The 21,793-nt window shown below is 42.1% G+C and overlaps 1 protein-coding gene across 1 annotated transcript in view; it reads right to left on the bottom strand.

The window, feature by feature from the left end:
- Nucleotides 1-2,622: 2,622 nt before the first annotated feature.
- Nucleotides 2,623-21,793, bottom strand: part of LOC139406907 (tubulin tyrosine ligase-like family, member 7) — a 209,828-nt gene continuing 190,657 nt past the window's right edge. The window contains exons 18-20 of the mRNA XM_071150057.1: nt 19,080-19,240; nt 17,121-17,294; nt 2,623-6,262 (exon numbers count right to left, since the gene is read on the bottom strand). Of these exons, the coding sequence (XP_071006158.1) occupies nt 6,142-6,262; nt 17,121-17,294; nt 19,080-19,240 (456 nt within the window). The 3' untranslated portion in view covers nt 2,623-6,141. The remainder of the gene's footprint in view (nt 6,263-17,120; nt 17,295-19,079; nt 19,241-21,793) is intronic.

The following is a 21,793-nucleotide window of genomic DNA, read 5'->3' as shown; positions in this document are numbered from 1 at the left end:
ATGGTTAGGTGGTGTGCAATGAGGTTGTGTGTTTGTCAGTAGACGGCCCCCAGCTGCGACGACGATGCTGTAAACCACTGCCTCCTGATAAAGTCCTTTGAAGCATGTCATTTTAGATGCACACACGCACATGCACACGGTCAAAGTGTATCGCTTTATCACATTTGAGCAATCCACCTCTCACACTCTGCTCCCAGGCCAATTTTCACTCAGGTCACAGGGATGGAGATTCAGAGATGAGGGGCTTGTGGACTTGAGCGTACACTGGACCCTGGCTGCCTGCACAACTGTCTGGACCAGGATCCAGGACAGGTGAGGGTGAGAGAGAGAGAGAGAGAGTAAAAGGGGGACAGAGGTCAAAAGGACAGTGCAGCGCCATAGCGCATGGGATATATTTTTGGGACTAGTTGGAACACAAGGCTGGCTGTCAGTGTCTGCCTGTTTGGTGCAGAGGCCTCTGACCACAATGCAGTAGGAACTCAAGGTTGTGGACTCATCCACCTCTTCTACTAACAGAGAGAAGACGGGAGGGAGGGATTGGGGGGAAATTCACTGCGTCATCTGAGACGCCAGAGGAAGCTGGACGCCAGTCCGGTGTAGAGATGGCAAATAAAGACCGGGCTCACCTGTCTTCCCCGGGGGTCCAGGTCAAGACAAGACAGGGCTGCGGGTCTCTCTCTCACACTCCTTGACATGAGTGACGTTTGACATTTCCAAATGGGAAATGTGATCCAGGTTAGGGCTAACATGGACAGCCTGTCATAGCTACGTGTCGTGTAGTCACTCTGTCAGGCTATCAAAGGCACAGAGACCAAGCACAGTCACTCAGATGGACTATTGGGATTGAAGTAAAGGCTTTATATAGAACCAAAGAGGGTTCAATGGCTCGCTTCATACTGAATATGTCAGTCAAAAAGATTCTACATGGAACCGCAAAGCACCCTTATGCCGATATAGGATAAATAATAATAGAAACTTGAGAACCTCTTTTGTTTTAAGCATTTTATTGCTATGTAAACTTAAAAATCCATACCTCAACTGAAAAGGTATTACTCTTAAATAACACAAAGTTCAGGCAAAATAAAATATTTGGCATTGTGAATTAATATTCAGCAAAGTGTAAGGGGAAAATACATTTTTAGCACAGAATTCCCGCCACACCTATTAGTAAGAGAGTTGTTGTAAAATGTACAGTATACTTTATCATGAAGTCTGACTGCTTCCTATTACCGTTGAAAATCGAACCCATAAATTATGTGAGAAAAGTAACACAATCTAGCCTAGACACTTAATACTGCATTTCTCCCTATTAACATTTAAATAGTTCCTAATGAGGGTTTCTACTGTAATTGATCACATATTAACTTTAATTAACCTTAATTAAAGACCAATGGAACACATTAGTGAATGGATATGCGGTGTATTGGCACCTCAATGTTTGCACTGGCACTTGTACCTGCGGGAGTGGGAAATAGGACACAGCTGCTAAAACGGCAGCTTCTCGGGCGAGGCAAAGCACTGCAGTAACAGTACGACTTACAGAGAATCGCCAAAGAGACTCAAAAATGGACATGTGACATCATAATGATGTCATTTTCTAGTTGTAGATTGAGAATGTCTACAACCAGGTAAAGATGTCTTTCTCATGACGATATCACATCATGGAAAATAAATCATATTCTTGTTGTTATCTGGTAAGATTTGTTTTACATAACAAGACATTTACAACATTTCCTATAACAACCAACAGGGGTTCAAACCGGTTCAGGGAACAGAACCGAAAACAAACGACATTGTCAGAGGAACGGAAACAGAACAAGGAACGAAAGTGATTTCCAGTGTTCCGGAACAGAACCACTATATATAAATCTTGAAAAACATTTAATAATGTTATTTTTATTTCAAAAAATATTCCTAAAGTCTAGTATATAATTCTGTAATTTGGTGATGTTATAATGCTACTAATAGCCTAAACATATTCCAATTCACGTTATGATGTTCAGCGCTTCAAGCCAAGCCGTCTCCATGTCCACCCCTCTTCTCTTGCGCTCTCCCCACCCGTAAAAATTCAGTCACATCTCGCGCCTGCATTTATCTGACTAGTCAAAGTATTTTACCCTTTCCAGAGCAAGCTACACTATCAGCGCTAATTGGAGGAGTAAAATAATGAGCTGAATGTAAAAAGCAAGTTGATTTCCCATGTTCCATTTATATATGAACTATAGAACCATTACTTTTATGTGTTTGAATCGGTTCAGAACTTTATTTTCTGGTGGGATCAACGGAATAGAACATAAAAATAAGGGCTCTGCTCGGAACGATTGGAAAATCATTTGAGTTCCAATCTCTGACAACAAGTATGACATCAGAGGTGCCAATGACATAATTACATTATCGCAACCACTTTTGCCCCCCACTCATAAATGTCACACACTAAATCATGTGTCATTACAATCCATATGTGATACAACACATACAGTACCAGTCAAAAGCCTACTCAGTCAAGGGTCTTTCTTTATTTGTACTATTTTCTACATTGTAGAATAATAGTGAAGACATCAAAACTATGAAAAAACACATTTTTTCATGAAGTAAACTAAAAAGTGATAAACGTCATATTTGAGATTCTTCAAAGTAGCCACCCTTTGCCTTGATGACAGCTTTCCACACACTTGGCATTCTCTCACCCAGCTTCATGAGGTAGTCTCCTGGAATGCATTTCAATTAACAGGTATGCCTTGTTAAAAGTTCATTTGTGGAATTTATTTCCTTCTTAATGCGTTTGAACCAATCAGTTGTGTTGTGACAAGGTATGGGTGGTATACAGAAGATAGCCCTGTTTGGTAAAATACCAATTCCATATTATGGCAAGAACAGCTCAAATAAGCAAATAAAAATGACAGTTCATCATTTACTTTAAGACATGAATGTCTGTCAATTCGGAAAATTTCAAGAACTTTTAAAGTTTCTTCAAGTGCAGTCGCAAAAACCATCGAGCGCTATGATGAAACTGGCTCTCACGAGGACCGGCACAGGAACGGATGACCCAGAATTACCTCTGGTGCAGAGGATAATTTCATTAGAGTTACCATCCTCAGAAATTGCAGCCCAAATAAATGCTTCACAGAGTACAAGTAACATACACATCTCAACATCAACTGTTCAGAGGAGACTACATGAATCAGGCCTTCATGGTCGAATTGTTGCAAAGAAACCACTACTAAAAGACACCAATAAGAAGAGGAGACTTGCTTGGGCCAAGAAACATGAGCAATGGACATTAGACCGGTGGAAATCTGTCCTTTGGTCTGATGATTTGTGAGACGCAGAGTAGATGAATTGATGATCTCTACATGTGTGGTTCCCACCGTGAAGCATGGAGGACGAGGTGTGATGCTGTGGGGGTACTTTGTTGGTGACACTGCCAGTGATCCCATCTGGTTTGCGCTTAGGGACTGTCATTTGTTTTTCAACAGGACAATGACCCAACACACCTCAAGGCTGTTTGACCAAGAAGGAGAGCGATGGAGTGCTGCATCAGATGACCTGGCCTCCACAATCACCCGCCCTCAACCCAACTGAAAAGGTTTGGGATGAGTTGGACTGCAGAGTGAAGCGAAGCAGAAAACAAGTGCTCAACATATGTGGGAACTCCTTTAAGATTGTTGGAAAAGCATTCCAGGTGACGCTGGTTGAGAGAATGCCAAGAGTGTGCAAAGCTGTCTTCAAGGCAAAGGATGGCTACTTTGAAGAATCTCAAATATTAAATATAATTAGATTTGTTTAACCCTTTTTTCTTACTACATGATTCCATATGTGTATTTCATAGTTTTGATGTCTTCATTATTATTCTACAATGTATAAAATTTTACAAATAAAGAAAAACCCTTGAATGAGTAGGTGTATCCAAACTTTTGACTGATACTGTATATGTAATTTAAGATACCCAAAAATCTAAATTAGTGTATTTAATGCGAGCGCAGACCAAAAGATTTAACAACACAAAAATTCAAGTATTTCCCATAATGCAGTTGTTCTGTCTATGGACAACGTCTGGGTGTAGAACTATAATCTATGCATGCAAGAACTACTGCTTACAGCATCATAAGCAGTATGTGGAGTAAGTCATTGGTCATGTTCCAAATCACCTATATTGCAGTCTTGCTGCACGCAGCAACCATGCGTGCCATGTCAACGACTTCCCAGTCGGGCGTCAGATTTCTATAAACACCTATCCAGACGTTGTGAGAAATGGCAGACGTCTGCAATGTAGTCAACAATGTAGTTGACCTGGTACCCGGCCACGTTGTGATATACTGCAAGGTGCATATTCAACAAGACAATATCCGAGAATCCATTTTGGCTCCCTACGGTGAGGCTGCAAAGTCAACTCATTCACTAAGCAGCAGGGATGCTTGGCTTGCTAGTTGGAAATAAACATTCTAGACACTCTGTGGCTATACTGTGCTGCACTTGTCAATACAGACCCAAAATACAAGCTAAAGTTAAAAGTTTAAGGGTCAACTGCAACCAACATTGAGCACGGTCTCGAAATGAGGTGGTCTCTCGTTAAAGCATCAATATGCCCTAAAATCACCCACACTGCCGATCTCAATTGCAACCACTATTGGCGGCCATTTTACCCCTCCCTAAAGCTGATGTCGATGTTAACTTTCAGTCCCGGTTGCTGCAAAACATTTAAGACTATTTAGCCGTCTGGGTATTATCTTCGGTATAAATTAAACCTAATATTTGAGCAGATTAAGCACATATTTAAATATCTGACAATTATTCCGTACAACTGCAATGAGGAAATTCCTCGTTTACCAGCGATAATCTACTGTGCCAATTTACGCTATACATTTTATTAATGTGAAGCTTGTGTTGGTATACTTACTTTTCATTTCCAATATTTAATCCATTAATAACTTGTCTTAATACAGTATGGTAATTTCTTATCAAAAGGGGAAAATAAACTATTCCTGAACTAAAATCAACTTAATCAAAACAATCATGATTTTGTTAATAAAAACCTATATTTTTATTAAATTAGAGTCTAATCAAGGTATGTCAAATTACAAATTATATTCTAATGTGGCCCAAACACAAACTTCTATAATGTACTGTATTATACTTTACTGTACTCGAGTAGAGTATATCTCAGTAGAGTGCAGAATAGTGTAGTTGCAGTTAAGTACTCTACTGTACTCTACTGTAATGTTCTATACTCTACGTCCCTGTACTGAACTATACTATACTCGAGTTTCTTACAATTCACTGGGTATATATTCTTACAATAAACATTGATTAATTCAACTGATCTGCTGGTTTATCCTGGTGGGTTTTTGGTTGCAAGCTAGTTTGTTTTAACACGCAAGTGCATGTAATCTCCCGTTAGTAGCGTTTTAAGAAATCAAGCGCTAACCTGCAGCTGCACGTTCTACCTGTTGGTTGCAATTGACCCAATTGTTTTAAATAAATTTGTCTTTCCTCGCTCTACTGTACTTTGGGTTGTATTGACAGGAGCATAAAGTGACTCTTAAAACAATGTAAACTAAAGCATTACATTGAAATAAGTTAAAAAATAAATAAAATACAAACAGCACCAAAATACATTTAGCAATTTTCATAGCCAGCAAAAAAAAGCATATTTTTTTCTCAACAAAGGGATAACCTGTTAAACTCATTCCATCTGCACACTGCGTCAGCATTCACTGCATTCATGGAACATTTGACAAAATAAATGTAAGAAACCTTGTTCTGTTTCCTTTACAGTACTTTGACTTGTAACTGTACAGTGAGCGGATATACTACAGCAATGTAAGGTACAATGAGAGAGAGAGAGAGAGAGAAAGAAAGAGAGATAAAGCGAGATCGAGAGAGACAGAGAAAGACTGGGTCGGGGCACATGAGAATGACCCATTGTCTGACACTAAGTGGAGCTCAGATCAAGAGTCCTGTTGGAACATTGGAGTGTTCTGGGCTGAGCAAGGGTGTCACTAATCTCACCCATATGCTCTGGCCTTTGTGGGGCCGCTGTGGGGTCCAAGGTCCACCAGTTCAGCCCTCTCAACTGGTTAGTGGAGGGGAGGAGGGATTGGCTGGGGGTTACAGCTCATGAGGGTGGGCCTGGGCGGTCAGTCAGAACTGACCCATCCGGGTGGTGAACAGACTGCGTGAGCGCGGCATGGCCGAGGAGACATGGCCGAAGCTGGATGAAGGCCACTTCATGATGAACTGGGAGGTCACTGGCAGCAGATACCTGCACAGACGGAGGGAAGAATGGAGGGAAGAGAGGAGGGGGAAGGTGGACAAGGGACATAATGAGAGGAGGATTAGAGGCCCAAAGGGTCACAGCGAAGAGATCATGGCCGCATTAGCCCATTATCCCTGCAAGCTGACGACACATTCACGAGATGAGGATACGTCTCCCCTTTTGTTTCAGCCTAGACTAAAATACAGTACCTTTCTAATGATGAGCTATGACTATGAGATCTGCAGCCATCAAATAGACACCTGGCAAAAATATATACAGTAGGTAGAGAAGGTGGGAAAAACTCCAGTGTGAGGTGAGATGGCGTGAGAAAGTGAATCTAGAGCGCCTGGATCTGTTCTAATTAAATTAAATGTTATTCGTCACACGCACCGAATACAACAGGTGTAGACTTTACCGTGAAATGCTTACTTACAGGCCCTTAACCAACAAGGTAGTTCAAGAAATAAAGTAACACAAGAAAATTACATAACAATAACGAGGATATATACAGGGGGTACCTGTACCGAGTCAATGTGGGGGGTACAGGTCAGTCAAGGTAATTTGTAAAGTGACTATGCATAGATAATACTGTGAATAGCAGCAGTGTAAAAACAAAAAGGGGGGGGGGGGGGGGTGTCAATGTAAATAGTCTGGGTGGCCATTTGATTAGCTGTTCAGGAGTCTTATGGCTTGGGGTTAGAAGCTATTTAGGAGATTCTTAGACCTAGACTTGGCATTTCGGTACCCATTGTCGTGCGGTAGCAGAGGGAACAACTAGGTGGCTGTCTTTGACAATTTTTAGGGCCTTCCTCTGACACCATCTGGTGTAGAGGTCCTGGATGGCAGGAAGCTTGGCCCCGGTGATGTACTGAGCCGTACGCACTACCCCTTGTAGTGCTTAGCGGTTGGAGGCCGAGCAGTTGCCATACCAGGCAGTGATGCAACCACTCAGGATGCTCTCGATGGTGCAGCTGTAAAACCTTTTGAGGATCTGAGGACCCATGCCAAATCTTTTCTGTCTCCTGAGGGGGAATAGGGTTTGTTGTGCCCTCTTCATGACTGTCTTTGTGTGCTTGGACCATGTTATTTTGTTGGTGATGTGGACGCCAAGGAACTTGAAGCTCTCAACCTGCTCCACTACAGCCCCGTCGATGAGAATGTGGGCGTGCTCGGTCCTCCTTTTCCTGTAGTCCACAATCATCTACTTTGACTTGATCACATTAAGGGAGAGGTTGTTGTCCTGGCACCACATGGCCAGGTCTCTGACCTCCTCCAAATAGGCTTTTACAGCTCATTGAGTGCGCCTTAGTGTCAGCATCAGTTTGTGGTGATAAATAGACGGCTACGAATAATATAGATGAGAACTCTCTTGGTAGATAGTGTGGTCTACAATTTATCATGAAATTGTTGCATGTTGCATTAATATTTTTGTTCATTGTAATAATAAATACACAATGAATTACAATAACTTAGCTATATACACAGGGTACCAATACTGAGTCAATGTACAAGGTAATTGAGGTAGATATGTACAGTACATATAACTAGGAATTAAGTAACTAGGCAACAGGATATATAATAAACAGTAGAAACAGCGTATGTGATGAGTAAAAAATAAAACTTGTGCAAAAAGGGCCAATGCAGATAGTTAAATAGTTAACTAATAGCTACCCGGACTAACTATTTAGCAGTCTTATGGCTTGGGGGATAGAAGCTGTTCAGGGTCCTGTTGGTTCTTGACTTGGTTGAGAAATCTGACTGGTACCGCTTGCAGTGCAGAAGCAGAGAGAACAGTCTATGACTTGGGTGACTGGAATCTTTGAAAAAATTATGGGCCTTCCTCTGACACCACCTGGTATAAAAGTCCTGGATGATGGGTAGTTTGGCCCCAGTGATGTACTGGGCCGTACACATTACCATCTGTAGTCCCTTGTGGTAGGATGCAAGCAGATGCCGTACCAAGCGGTGAAGCAGCCAGTCAAGATGCTCCCAATGTTGCAGCTGTAGAACTTTTTGAGGATATGATAGCTCGTGCCAAATCCTTTAAGCCTCCTGAGGGGGAAGAAGCATTGTCGTGCCCTCTACATGACTGTGTTGGTGTGTGTGGACCATGATAGATCCTTAGTGATGTGGACACCGAGGAACTTGATGCTCTTGACCAGCTCCACTACAGCTCCATCAATGTGAATGGGGGATGTGCTCGGCCCTCCGTTTCCTGTAGTCCACAATAAGCTCCTTTGTCTTGCTGACGTTGAGGGAGAGGTTGTTGCCATGGCACCACACTGCCAGATCTCTGATCTCTCTCTACCTTATAGGCCGTCTCACTGTCATCAGTGATCAGGCCTACCACCGTTGTGTCGTCAGCAAACTTAATGATGGTGTTGGAGTCGTGGGTGAAAAGAGAGTACAGCAGGGGAATAAGCACGCACTCCTGAGGGATCCCCATGTTGTGGGTCAGCGTGGCGGATGTTTTGTTGCTTATCCTCAGCAACAGGGGGCAGCCAGTCAGGAAATCTAAGATCCAGTTGCAGAGAGAGGTGTTCAGTCCTAGGGCCCTTAGCTTAGTGATGAGCTTGGTGTTGGCACTATGGTGTTGAACGCTGAGCTGTAGTCAATGAACAGCATTCTCACATAGGTGTTTCTCTTGTCCAGGTGGGAGTGGGCAGTGTACAGTGCAATAGAGATTGTGTCATCTTTGGATCTGTCGGGGTTGTATGAGAATTGGAGTGTGTCCAGGGTGTCTGGGATGATGGTGTCGATGTGAGACATGACCAGCCTTTCAAAGCTTTTCATGGCTACAGAGTGCAACGAGGCGATAGTCATTTCGTTAGGTTACCTTGGGGTTCTTGGGCACAAGGACTATGGTGGTCTGCTTGGAACATGTAGGTATTACAGACTGGGTCAAGGTGAGGTTGAAAATGTCAGTCGGACCATTGCAGGCTGGTCAGCGCATGCTCTGAGTACGGGTCCTGGTAATCCATCTGGCTCTGTCGCATTGTGAATGTTTACCTGTTTAAAGGTCTTACTCACATCGGCTACGCAGAGCTTGAATAAAACAGCAATCTGTGATTGATTTGCCCATTGATTTGCCCAAATTAATGCTGTAAACCGATTGATTGATGAAGAATATAACTTACAAATGCCTAATGAGCTTAGATCAACTGTCCTACCCCCATCAGAACCTAAAATATAAGCTTGTTTAAATCCCTTGTTTGTAAACAATGTAATGGTAAACAAACACTGTATAGCCTCAAAACATGGTTAAAACTATAATTCTGAGATCATGCATGGTCAATTCTTGCATCCATTTCTCTGTTTATGAATTTGAGAGTGGTTACATTTCTCCAGCCCCTTGCCTAAGCTAATTACCAAAAAAGTGGTGTGTTGACCACTTTGTTATTGTTTGAATTGCAGATTTCCTCTTTAAATACGAGTACAGCTCAAACAGAAACAACTCGCTGTAACACTTTGCTTAATAACTTATAAGCATGTATGCACCTGTATAATGTCTTATAACAAGGCGTATAATATGTTATTTAACTATATGTATCAACATTTCAACTCATTCAAAATGTTAAGGGACATCGATGAAGTAACTCAGGGAGAACGAAAATGGCATTTGAGTAAAAAGCTTGATCGAATTTTACAGATTTGAATGGCTAACTAATAAAACAGTTTGTCAACTGAACCATATGGATTATGGTGTGAATTAATGTTCTTCTGTTTGCTGGCAGATAACAGTGTTCACTCTGACATACTTACCCTGTAAAATATCTCCTGGACAAATTAGTCGAGCTGCTTCTTCTTCTTTTTAAAGTCGACCAAAAAAAGACTTGCTGCGTTGAGGGCATCTGCCGCAACAGAGCCAGACCCAGGAGAGTTGGGCAGGATTCAAATTAACTTCATTTAGTTCAAGTAGAATGTCCTTGAAAACCACTCAAGTGGGCCGTGCGGGTACTTTCGATTGCGGTTGTTAAACTACCCACCCACAGTACTACTTGGCCTGTTCTGGAGCTCAACCATTCAATGGAGCAAGGCCGGAAGAGAAGGAGAGTGAGGGAGGGCGGATTACTTAGCCAATACCCTCTCGAATTGCTGCACTGCTTCGCTACATCCTCGCAACTTCAGGGGCACTGCTTACAATGGTTTCCGATGGGACATTGACTTTTAAACTTACAGTTTAAGATGGTGTTGCAGGATTTTCTGTCACCTTTCGGGTTCATCCCTTTCCTCGTTTTTGATTATGTCGGTCTGTGTCCAAAATGGCACCCTATTCCCTAATCTGTTTAAAAGTAGTGCACTACATAGGGAATAGGGATCCATTTCTGGAAGAAGTTTTGATTTCTCCTGAAGGCTTTCCTCTGTATCTGATATCTGTTCTGTTTGAGTTTTATTACAAACTCGTTAGACTGTGTTCAGTCTGAAACTTTGGTGTGTGTTACACTTCCTGGAAGGCATAACCATATTTCTTCCACGGAACACTTGTTGGCCAATGTTTGGAAATTCCACTGCAAGAATTGAAATTCAAACATGAACTATGCAGTGATGCTTGTGGGTGGTGGTTAGTGATTGTGTGTACTATTTTCCCTTTCTATTTCTCATGAATTCACACAGAGAACATTCTGTCCACACTAGGTAGGCCAAACGCATGATATGGTCCCGACACTTTCTGAGCCCTGATCACACTGCGGGGGTGCAGTTAATTAGACCCTCTGTAACACGTCTTCCAGGTCTTGGGCTTTTGATCATGGATGAGCTGCTTGCAGTAACCTGCCAGTTGAAAGTCCAGGTGAAGCCACTGCTGTGGAGCCCTGCTTCAATTCAAATCGTCAGTGTGAAGAGAACGAGCTCCAAACTCACCGCTATATTATGTGGAGTACCTCTAACTGGCCCTGCACTGTTCAAGGTCTCTGTTAGCGACACAACTGCCAAGCGGAATAACAGAGCCTTGACTAAGTGAAAGAAGTGAACATGATCAAAAGCCGTACGGAAAAGGTCATCTTTGACCGATTCCACAGACAAAACCCAATTAACCTGATTGTTATTCATTAAAAAAAAGGGAAAAAATGAAATAAGGTCTAAAACCTTAACTGTACTGAATAGAATAATTCACATTGTAATTTTCAGCTGGATTCAAGCAACTATGTTGGATGTGTAACCAAGCCAGCTCAGTAAATATTGGTCTGTTCAGTTTGGTTCAATTCACTAGCGTGAAAAGCCATCTAGGCTCACAATAATACTGTTGTGTGACTATGTTCATATGTTCTGCCCACACAGAAATAGAAGGTCTGTTCTCAGACCTATTGTAAGTGATCACTGACACGTATTCTGTACTCCTACCATGAGAAGTGCTTAAGTTAGAGTCTCTCATCACTGAGACCCACTCCAGTGTGTGTGTGCTGCAGAATATATGTCTGTGTAAAATGCGTATGTGAGAGTGTGAGTGTGTGTGTGTTCGGCATGCGCGTGTGTGTTGCATATGTGTGCATTTACGAGCATGTTAGTGTGTATGTGTGTGTCAGGTAAGCAGGCAGCATAAGGATGCAGGTCAGGGGGTCCAGACACAACGGCAGTGAGTAGGGTATGAGTCACAGGCTAGCAGAAGGAGGTGACAGGTGCAAGATGGTGCTCTTCTCATAGGCAGACATAATGTCACCCCATCGAGACAAAGCATGTGGCTAATGACAAAATAACTGTAACCAGCCCCATGGTGGCCATGGGGCAATCACAAGTGTCTGATGGAATCAAAGGAAGGATGACCATCGTTGTGAAACTGTGCTCAGCACGCAGTGCAATGGAAGTGACGAGAAGAGGTTAGGTTATTGGCCGGCCAGGGCTCACAGTCTCTTGCGATTGCATGTTGACAGGCTGCTTCCCAACAGTCTCAATTTGTTTACTTCCCTTGCCTCCTTTCCTACATAACCTCTAATCTGTCCTTTCACCAGTCAGCTTTCTTGACTTTTAGACTAAGTCTGATGAAAAAAAGGAGACAAGGTGAGGAATCTATCTGAGACTATTGGGACACAGCTACAGTAAGCCACAGTTAGCAGGAAGGTGTGCAGTGGGGAATTGGGGTAGGGCTCAATTCCATTTTTATTTCAGTCAAATTCAGATGGTGAATTGAAAGTCCATGGGCCCAAGATGTTTGGATTCTTGAATTTTTAATTTCGATTCCTGTCCAGAGTTGACTGAATTTAAATGGAATACACTTGGAAAGTGTAAACACAACTGGAGACACCTCATTACCATGTTTTTGAAAGCATTACGGTAGCTAGTGAAAGAGTGTAGGAGCAGTTGCTAACTAACTGTAAATAACTTTAGCTAGCGAACTAACTAACTTGGCTAACTGTGGGGTGAAACTATTCACATATTCAGTTAGTTAGCTACCACACTTCTTTTCTCACAAACGTAATGCTGCATTTAGCTAGCTAGCTGAGGGGCGAAATAATTCACTTATTCACAGTTAGCTACAGCAATGCTCTTCGCTAGCAAACATAACGCTGCCTTTGGCTAGCTAGCTAATTTACATGGCAAACTGTGGGAAGAAACAATGAACTTATTCACAGATAGTCAGCTACCACACTGCTCTTTGCTAGAAAACATAAAGCTGCCTCCAAAACTAGCAAGCGGTCTCTACTAACATTTGGATGTTTGCAACGTGTGGTCTTTCCAAGCAAATTGAGATTAACCCTGGTCAGGACTCAGTCAGACTGTAGGCAGCAAAGGGGTGAGGCCAGAGTGAGGGGAGGAATAGAGGTCACTGAATCGAGCATAGACCTGTGTCAATGGGCGAGATGGCAGAGGAAGAAGAGCCATGGGCGGAGGCGGCTGGTCCTGCAGCCAATGGTGAGCTTCCGTGGTGAGCACACACACAAACATACACCCACACCCACACACACACGCGCACACACACACACACACACACACACACACACACACACACACACACACACACACACACACACACACACACAGACACACACACACACACACACACACACACACACACACACACAGGACGTTGAGAGATAGACCAATGTATTATTTGAATGGACAGAGGGAAGGATACCCCTCAAGGGCTAAGCAGGTTAATAGTATTAATTCAGGCAGGTTGCTTAATTCTCTTTCAAATGCATGACTTTCCCCATAGGAGTGCTAAATGTGGGCCGCTGGCTGGTCGGTGCCGAACCACATACTCCCCTGGAGGCAGTGGTTCAATACCTGTTCCGCCACTCACTTTTCTATGCTGTATCCCTCTCATCTATCTCCCCATCTCATATTCTAAAATAATACCTGTCAATAGAAACTTCAAAATACCCCAAAAATAATTGTTTAGTCCGACACACACACACCACCCCACTCCTACCCCTGCCTCTTGCCATTGAAAGGCGTCAAGTTCCTCAAAGATAAGGCATGAAGTTCTTTAAAGGAGATTCTTTAACACAGTCGACTATTATGCTCTGGTCCAAAATAGTTCACTATAGGGTATCATTTGGAACGCAGACAAAGTCGGTGTATCCAGACTACGGATGTGACAAATGGAAACATTTTCTTAATGTTTAAACTGCTGGTTTTCTGTTAAAACTGTAAGAAAGAAATCATACAATTCCATGTGAATTCACAATATAGATGGTCTACATCATGCGTCCCACAAAGAAAGAGAGATATTTTTATAATTTCTGCTGATTTTGCTTTTCATGACAGTGGTGTGTGTAGCTTGCTGTTGTTGTCGTCCAATCACAAGTCAAAAAACTGGCACTAGGCCACAGTAATAGAGCTAGAGCCTCCGTATTGCAAGTTATTAGGAGAAATCTAAACTAATCAATGGAAGATGGAATTAAAAGGACAGAACTAAAAGTTAAATGAGAAGGACAGGCGTAAAAACAGGTTGGCTGCTACTTAATAATCTGAATGGAGTTGGTATTTACTGTAGGAAGGGGAGAAAGTGCACAGTTAACAAAGTAGCTAAAGTAACTTTTTTTTAAACTAATGTAGGCATTTGTTACATTTTTACTTTCCCCTTCATGATGATGATGGGGACCTAATCCAGACTATCCAAAATCCCCCTGACCCCCACCCTTTTTAATGACTAAATTAGAAAGTGCAAAGTGATAGCCTGTTAAATATACGCTGGTTATGAATCATCTAAAGCGTTCTGGGGGAAGGAGCAGGCGTAAGGTCATTTGTGGCGCGCCTCATCTGGCTCATAATTGAATTAAACTGGCCTCAGGGGGCTTGCTAACCTGCACGCTAATCCCAAGGTCATTACTTCCTGTTAACATTGTAGTCCTGTGTGTTCTTAGCTGGTGTTCCAAATAGCACCACATTCCCTATATAGTGCACTACTTTTGACCAGGGCCCATAGGCTATGGTCAAAGTAGTGCACTATATATAGTACCAGTCAAAAGTTTGGACACATCTACTCATTCCAGGGTTTTTCTTTATTTTTACAATTTTGTAGAATAATAGTGAAGACATCAAAACTATGCAATAACACATATGGAATCATGTAGTAACCAGAAAAGTATATTTTATATTTGAGATTCTTCAAAGTAGCCACCCTTTGCTTTGATGACAGCTTTGCACACACTTGGCATTCGCTCAACCAGCTTCATGAGGAAGTCATCTGGAATGCATTTTAATTAACAGGTGTGCCTTGATAAAAGTTAATTTGTGGAATTTATTTCCTTCTTAATGTGTTTTAGCCAATTAGTTGTGTTGTGACAAGGTAGGGGTGGTATAGAGAAAATAGCCCTATTTGGTAAAAGACTAATTCCATATTATGGCAAGAACAGCTCAAATAAGCAAAGAGAAACGACAGTCCATCATTACTTTAAGACATGAAGGTCAGTCAATGCAGAACATTTCAAGAACTTTTAAAGCTTCTTCAAGTGCAGTCGCAAAAACCATCAAGCGCTATGATGAAACTGGCTCTCATGAGGACCGGCACAGGAAAGGAAGAACTAGAGTTACCTCTACTGCAGTTTATTAGAGTTAACTGCACCTCAGATTGCAGCCCAAATAAATGCTTCACAGAGATCAAGTAACAGACACATCCCAACATCAACTTTTCAGAGGAGATTGCGTGAATCAGGCCTTCGTGGTTGAATTCGTGGTTGAATTGCTTCAAAGAAACCACTACTAAAGGAAACCAATAGGAAACCAATAAGAAGAAGAGACTTGCTTGGGCCAAGAAACACGAGCAATGGATATTAGACCGGTGGAAATCTCTTCTTGGTCTGATGAGTCCAAATCTTAGATTTCTGGTTCTAAACGCTGTGTCTTTGTGAGATGCAGAGTAGGTGAACGGATAATATCCACGTGTGGTTCTCACTGTGAAGCATAGAGGAGGAGGTGTCATGCTGTGGGGGTGCTTTGCTGGTGACACTGTCAGTGATTTATTTAGAATTTAAGGCACACTTAACCAGCATGGCTACCACAGCATTCTGCAGCGATATGCCATCCCATCTGGTTTGCGCTGAGTGGGACTATCATTTGTCTTTCAACAGGAAAATAATCCAACACACCTCCAGGCTGCTTAAGGGCTATTTGACCAAGAAGTAGAGTGATGGAGTGCTGCATCAGATGACCTGGCCTCCACAATCACCCAACATCAACCCAATTGAGATGGTTTGGAATGAGTTGGACTTCAGAGTGAAGGAAAAGCAGCCTGCTCAGCATATGTGGGAACTCTTTCAAGACTGTTGGAAAAACATTCCATGTGAAGCTGGTTGAGAGAATGCCAAGCTGTCATCAAGGCAAAGGGTGGCTACTTTGAAGAATCTAAAATCTATTTTGATTTGTTTGACACTTTTTTGGTTACTACATGATTCCATATGTGTTATTTCAACGTTTTGATATCTTCACTATCATTGTACAATGTAGAAAATAGTAAAAATAAAGAAAAATTAGTAGGTGTGTCTGAACTTTTGACTGGTATTGTAGGTGATAGAGTGCCATTTGGGACGCATCTTAAAAGTTTACACGTTCAAAACCAATCCCCCACCAAGTCTTATGAGGATCGACATTAAAAATAGAAGAGTTGTAGAAGGGGTATAGAGGCTGGGGTCAGTTGTTGGTCAGGTGAGATTCCTGTGAAGAATCGTAGTTAGAGCGGAATGGGGAGTTGTCGGGGTACAAAGGTTCGGAAATAACACTGTGAGCTGCCGGCATCAAAAGTTTCAAATGAAAACCATACTTTTTTTAGGGATTAGGAAGGGTAGACGTGTTGGGGGTTTAAGGAGTAATATTAAAGCTTGGCAGGGGGGCAACAGAGTTAGGCAGGGAAGTGGGGGGTACCACCTAGCCCAGGTATTGTTAGGAGAAACACTGAAAGAGGAAATATAAACACCTACCACTTGGTTCAGGTGCTAGATAGGGAAAGAAAATGAATGAAAAAATATATATATATTGGTGGGGTGCAAAACACATAACATTCTGATCCCTACTAGAATTTTCATCAGGTCTGAGATTCGAAACATTGTAATACAAATGGGAATCATAACGTTGTCCAAGTCTTGTGTGTTGTCTCACTAACAACTCCATATTGGGAGTTGGAGTAAAAAAACAAATACTTTTTTTCAGAAATCCCATTTGGAGGCTTCCCAGAATCAGGAGGTAATTAGCATAGAGACCTCCAACCAGGAATTCTGTAAAACCTGGGAACTGGGAAAGTTTCTACCCCCAACCAGGATTTCGGGAAAAACCCAGGAACATCAGGAAAGTTTCTACATCCAACCAAGATTTTTTGAAAAGTGTGCAGAATTTTACAACTCAAGTTAGAAGCATATCAGCTGCAAAAATGATTTGTTTCATCAGTAGAAAACAAAGGAGGAATGGACGTTGATTGGATGTTGATCCTCACCTAGTGTCGTCCCATTCGGGGCTGAGGCCGGTGAGCGAGCCCCGGGACTCGGAGACAAATTTGTAGACAACGAGGAGGCAGTCCCTGCACAGCTGCACAAGCCTCTGGCAACACTGGAGCTCCTGCTGCGACACCACCTCGCTGCTCTTACTGAAGATGGTCTCCCACGACGAGCTGCGCCACAGAACACACACACACACAAAGACATAACAGGGGATAAAACAAATGCTGTACATTTAACCTCCTTTATCACACTGGCCGTTCCCCCCGACTGTGAGGCGCTCAGAACAGTGAGAGAACTGAGGGGTCAGGGCGTTTTAATGTCTCTCCTCTTCTCTCTCAATTCTTTGGGTTTTTGAACGGTTTAGAGACCATTTTTTTCTTCTTTCTCTTTCAAAGCCCTGTTAAATTCCGACCGCAATAGTCGCGGCGGCGTTTGATTGTCGAAGTTGCTCAGATGAAATATCAAACGAGGGGTTTCGTGGAGCTCAAGTGTACGTTTACACCGCCTGGTCTTAGCGAGTAGCGAGGTGGGCTCCAACGCTGCATGACGCCGGGCCCCCCTGCAGCGTTTATCCTGTGGCTACGGCGGCCCACATCCTCTGGAGCGCGCTCCCTAATTAGACGCAAGCAGCATGTGGTGCCTGAGCCGCATCTGCTGGCTAATCCGCCCGGAGACTCGGACTCTCATCAAGTGAAATAAAGCCACTCACTGACTCGAACAAGGCTACAGTACGGCACACTCGGTCATTGACAATCAATTACCAGCTGTGGCAGTTGCCGGGGCAGCTATACAAAAACCCACGTAGCCCCCCACGACGAGCGCTGCTAACTGCTTACAAAAAGAATATGGAGAGGGAGGAAAATGTTGAACCTTTATCAGCAACGAGATGAGAAGCTGGCTGCACCACAGCTGGCTCTTGAAGATGATATAATATAATGTATGTGTGTGTGTGTGTCTGTAGATATGTGAATAGGAGTGTGTGTGTTTCTATAAGGATGCAGAGTGAGATGAGTCACTATGTAGAAAGCCACTTACAGTCGGCACAAAAATGGCACACAAAAAAAGTCGGGAGAGACATCAAAGGACCTTTCTACAAACAGAAGTGAGTGAGGAAAGAAGAGTATGGGACCTACTTTAGCCCTCCTTCCTTCCTTCCTTCCTTCCTTCCTTCCTTTCTGACACATAAAAAGCCCCGATGATAAGAAAACAAGATCTGTGGCCACATTATGCAGACTGAGAAATGTGTCTCGACTCTGATAGACACGTGTTGCTTTCATCCCTGTAGCTCTTTGCAGGATGAGAGGGACTGTCTGTCTACTCTGTCTGTCTGTCCGGATGTTTGCCTGTCTGCCTGTCCAGATGTCTGCCTGTCCGGATGTCTGCCTGTCCGGATGTCTGTCTATCTGTCTGTCTGTCTGTCTGTCTGTCTGTCTGTCTGTCTGTCATCTCCACAGCAGTGCATGGCTGGGCCTGTCAATAAGTGCACTAGCTGTCAATCAAACATGCATTGGGCAGAATGTGGAGCCTAATAAATGCTGTTATCATCATGCTGTAGCATGGATTTCAGTTGTTACATACTTGATTGCCACATACTTTCTGGACATTTGTTAATGAAATATGCACTAATCAAGGCAGAAAAAGACACGCACAATCCCTACCCTCTTTGCACTTGGAGTGATCTGAGAGAATTGGAAAGGTGTAAGAACAATGGTGAAAATTCCACTTAGTCTATCAGAGGACGAGGGCAAGGTGGAGCTATTACCATATTGTTAATACTCTCATATCTTTGCAGATGCATAGGGGATAGTGGATGGAGGTCGATATGGGATTGAGCACTACAGTACCAAGTATTGAAGAGAAATCAGGTATTGTGAGAGAGAGTGACAGACAGAGACAGAAAAGGAAAGAGAGAGATATTGATTCAGAGAGACAACAAGAGAGAGAATGAGACTTACCCAGTGTTGGAGAACAAGTTCCACAGGCCCTGTCCGTGGCTCCAGAGCAGTCGGTTAAAGACGCGGTTGAAAAGGCGATACAAATGTAAACTGTCCACGTCGGGCTCCCTCCAAAGCCGCTGCAGCACCGAGCGTACGTTGGTACGGACGATATCCAGAACCTTCATGGAACATTAAAGAAACAGACGAAAAAAAGGGAAAGTGATATAGGAAGAGGACAACGTTAGTACGTACGATGTCAAGAAACTTCATCAAACATGAAAAAAAATGCAAGAGATAGGAGCTAGAGAAAAAGAAAATCTAAATAAATCAAGGTTTCAACAGACGCCAGAGGGACAGCATGAAAGACCACCGCAAAACAATAATTAATTAAGAGTGTGCTTGCAAAGCAACACACTACTGTCATTCGTCATACTTCTTCTTATTATTATTATTCCCACCGCTACTCTTCCTACAGCTTTTATGTGAAACATACCATTTAACTTTATAATGTGCAGAGAGGCCTAACTTGATTGCTGACATATGGTTTTTATAGTCATCATACTTTAAAAAATATAATCACTTAAAAATGCTAATTTTAAAATGGAGCTCTTGGGTGACCAAAATATTACATTTTTGAAACATTGCTATTGCCGGGGCAGCTATACAAAAACCCACGTAGCCCCCCACGACGAGCGCTACAGAACGATACACGAGCGCTACTTTTACGATACAGAACACTCCAAATTACAAACCCTGCAAAAATCATTCTGATAACTATTATACCTCCTTTTACAATATTTAAAACTCCCATTAGTTAACATGGTGGTTCAAAACTAAACTTAATTGCCCAGCAACTCAGGAACCAGTTTTATATGAACATGTAACTCCTTTAATAAGCTGAAGTACGCAAATATTGTCAAATAACACTTGTAAATTCAATACCTGATGTTTCCTATAGTCCTACTAATGCTTTTTTACTGATAAAATAAGCCGTTTAAAGGGCTGCCAACTTTTGAAGAAAGCTTGGAGTGAGATTTGATGTGAATTTCAGTGGCACAACTCTTAGATGGTGGAAAATTGCACTGTTTTAAAGCTAATTTCCTGCAATTCTATGTATTTTGACATGGCTTAGGCCTATGACCAGGGTGAATTGTATTGTAATAAGAACCACAGGTCATGTGTATTCAGGATGTTTTGAACATTAAATGAACACTCATAATTCGACGACATTCTTACTTTGAGTTTTTGGGGTGGATGAAATATAAAGTATGCTATTTATTTATTTATTTAAAAAAAAATAATAATCCTGCTTGCTCTCCAGGAGGGTTGGCCACCCCTGATCTATGTTTCCTAAGTGCTCCGTGTCAAAATCACCCAGCCTTCAAGAAAAATCGAAATAATATAAAATTCAGGTGGTTTATGCCTACTAGTTGAAGATCATTGCCATAGTCTTACTCTACATAGACAAATATGAAGTGTTTCTGAGTTGTGACCCACCATACAATCTCTGCCTAGCATGTGCACAATACTAAAATGTGAAAAATTATATTTGATTCCTGGAGTATTTAATATCCAATGCTTGGATTTGTATTCAAAACTGTCCATGAATGGCTGCAAAAATACATAGCCACATATAATTACTTTTCAAAGACACAACTACGCACATCAGATTTCAAATATGTGATTACACTACAGTGTTCTCACTGACAAGAGCAGTAATTTTGAGTTTTAGCCCAATGTAAAGAATGAGAATTGTTCCACTGATCAGACTAAATAAAGTACAGTGCCTTGCAAAAGTATTGGCGTTTTTACTATTTTGTTGCATTACAACCTATAATTTAAATTGATTTTTATTTGGATTTCATGTAACGGACATACACAAAATAGTCCAAATTGGTTAAGTGAAAATTACACAAAAAAAAAGGAAAAGTGGTGAATGCATATGTATTCCCTCCCTTCGCTATGAAGCCCCTAAATAAGATATGTAAATAGAAAACATCTCATGAAGACAAGATTACGTAAATGTGCCCCTACAACCTAACCAAATTATTTTTTAAATCAAACTTACACTTTTGGGTTCACAATCTATTTGACAAAATTATCAGGTCACCATACCAAACTTTCCTGCTAAAACATACTGTCTTCTGCCTTTCCGTTGTCACAGTCTAAATGCCAATCACCAAACGAAGGGACTAATGCAAGTGTGGAATAAATTGACTTCAGTACATGCTGTCAAAAGGCTGCATTCTGCAACAGGGACGGGAGTAACAGCAACACTGTACATAACAGTGCCACTGTGCTACTCCTTTTACAGTTTTATAAACTCAGCAGAGAATGTTCTCTCTCTCCATTCATCTCCACTCTAATCTTGAGGAGCATTTGTTTAAAACATGCATCTAATCTCCTTGATACCTTACATAAATAGACCAATAATACTGTATGCTTCAATGTGCTGCAGTTCACAGCGCTGTGGCAAGACAGGACAAAGGTTCCGCTCATGATGTTAAATTACAGGCGCAGATGCTCCAATTTCAAAACAAATTGGAGCACAGTTGAAAGTTAACGAGCTGACTAATCAGAAAAATAAAAGCAGTACTTTTCAATGCGTGAGATAAGAAGTGCATTGGCCGTGAGACACGCATTTGACTCTCTTCTCACGCTCTCACGGCCAAAAATGTAGCTAGCTAGCTAGTTAGCTCACTAGCAAGTTTCTTATGTCTCTAGTTAGCTAG

The sequence above is a fragment of the Oncorhynchus clarkii genome, chromosome 4 (genome assembly GCF_045791955.1).
Source record: "Oncorhynchus clarkii lewisi isolate Uvic-CL-2024 chromosome 4, UVic_Ocla_1.0, whole genome shotgun sequence".
Classification (NCBI taxonomy): Eukaryota; Metazoa; Chordata; class Actinopteri; order Salmoniformes; family Salmonidae; genus Oncorhynchus; species Oncorhynchus clarkii.
The sequence above is the reverse complement of the archived record's forward strand: the minus strand, read 5'-3'. Positions and strand labels throughout refer to the sequence as shown.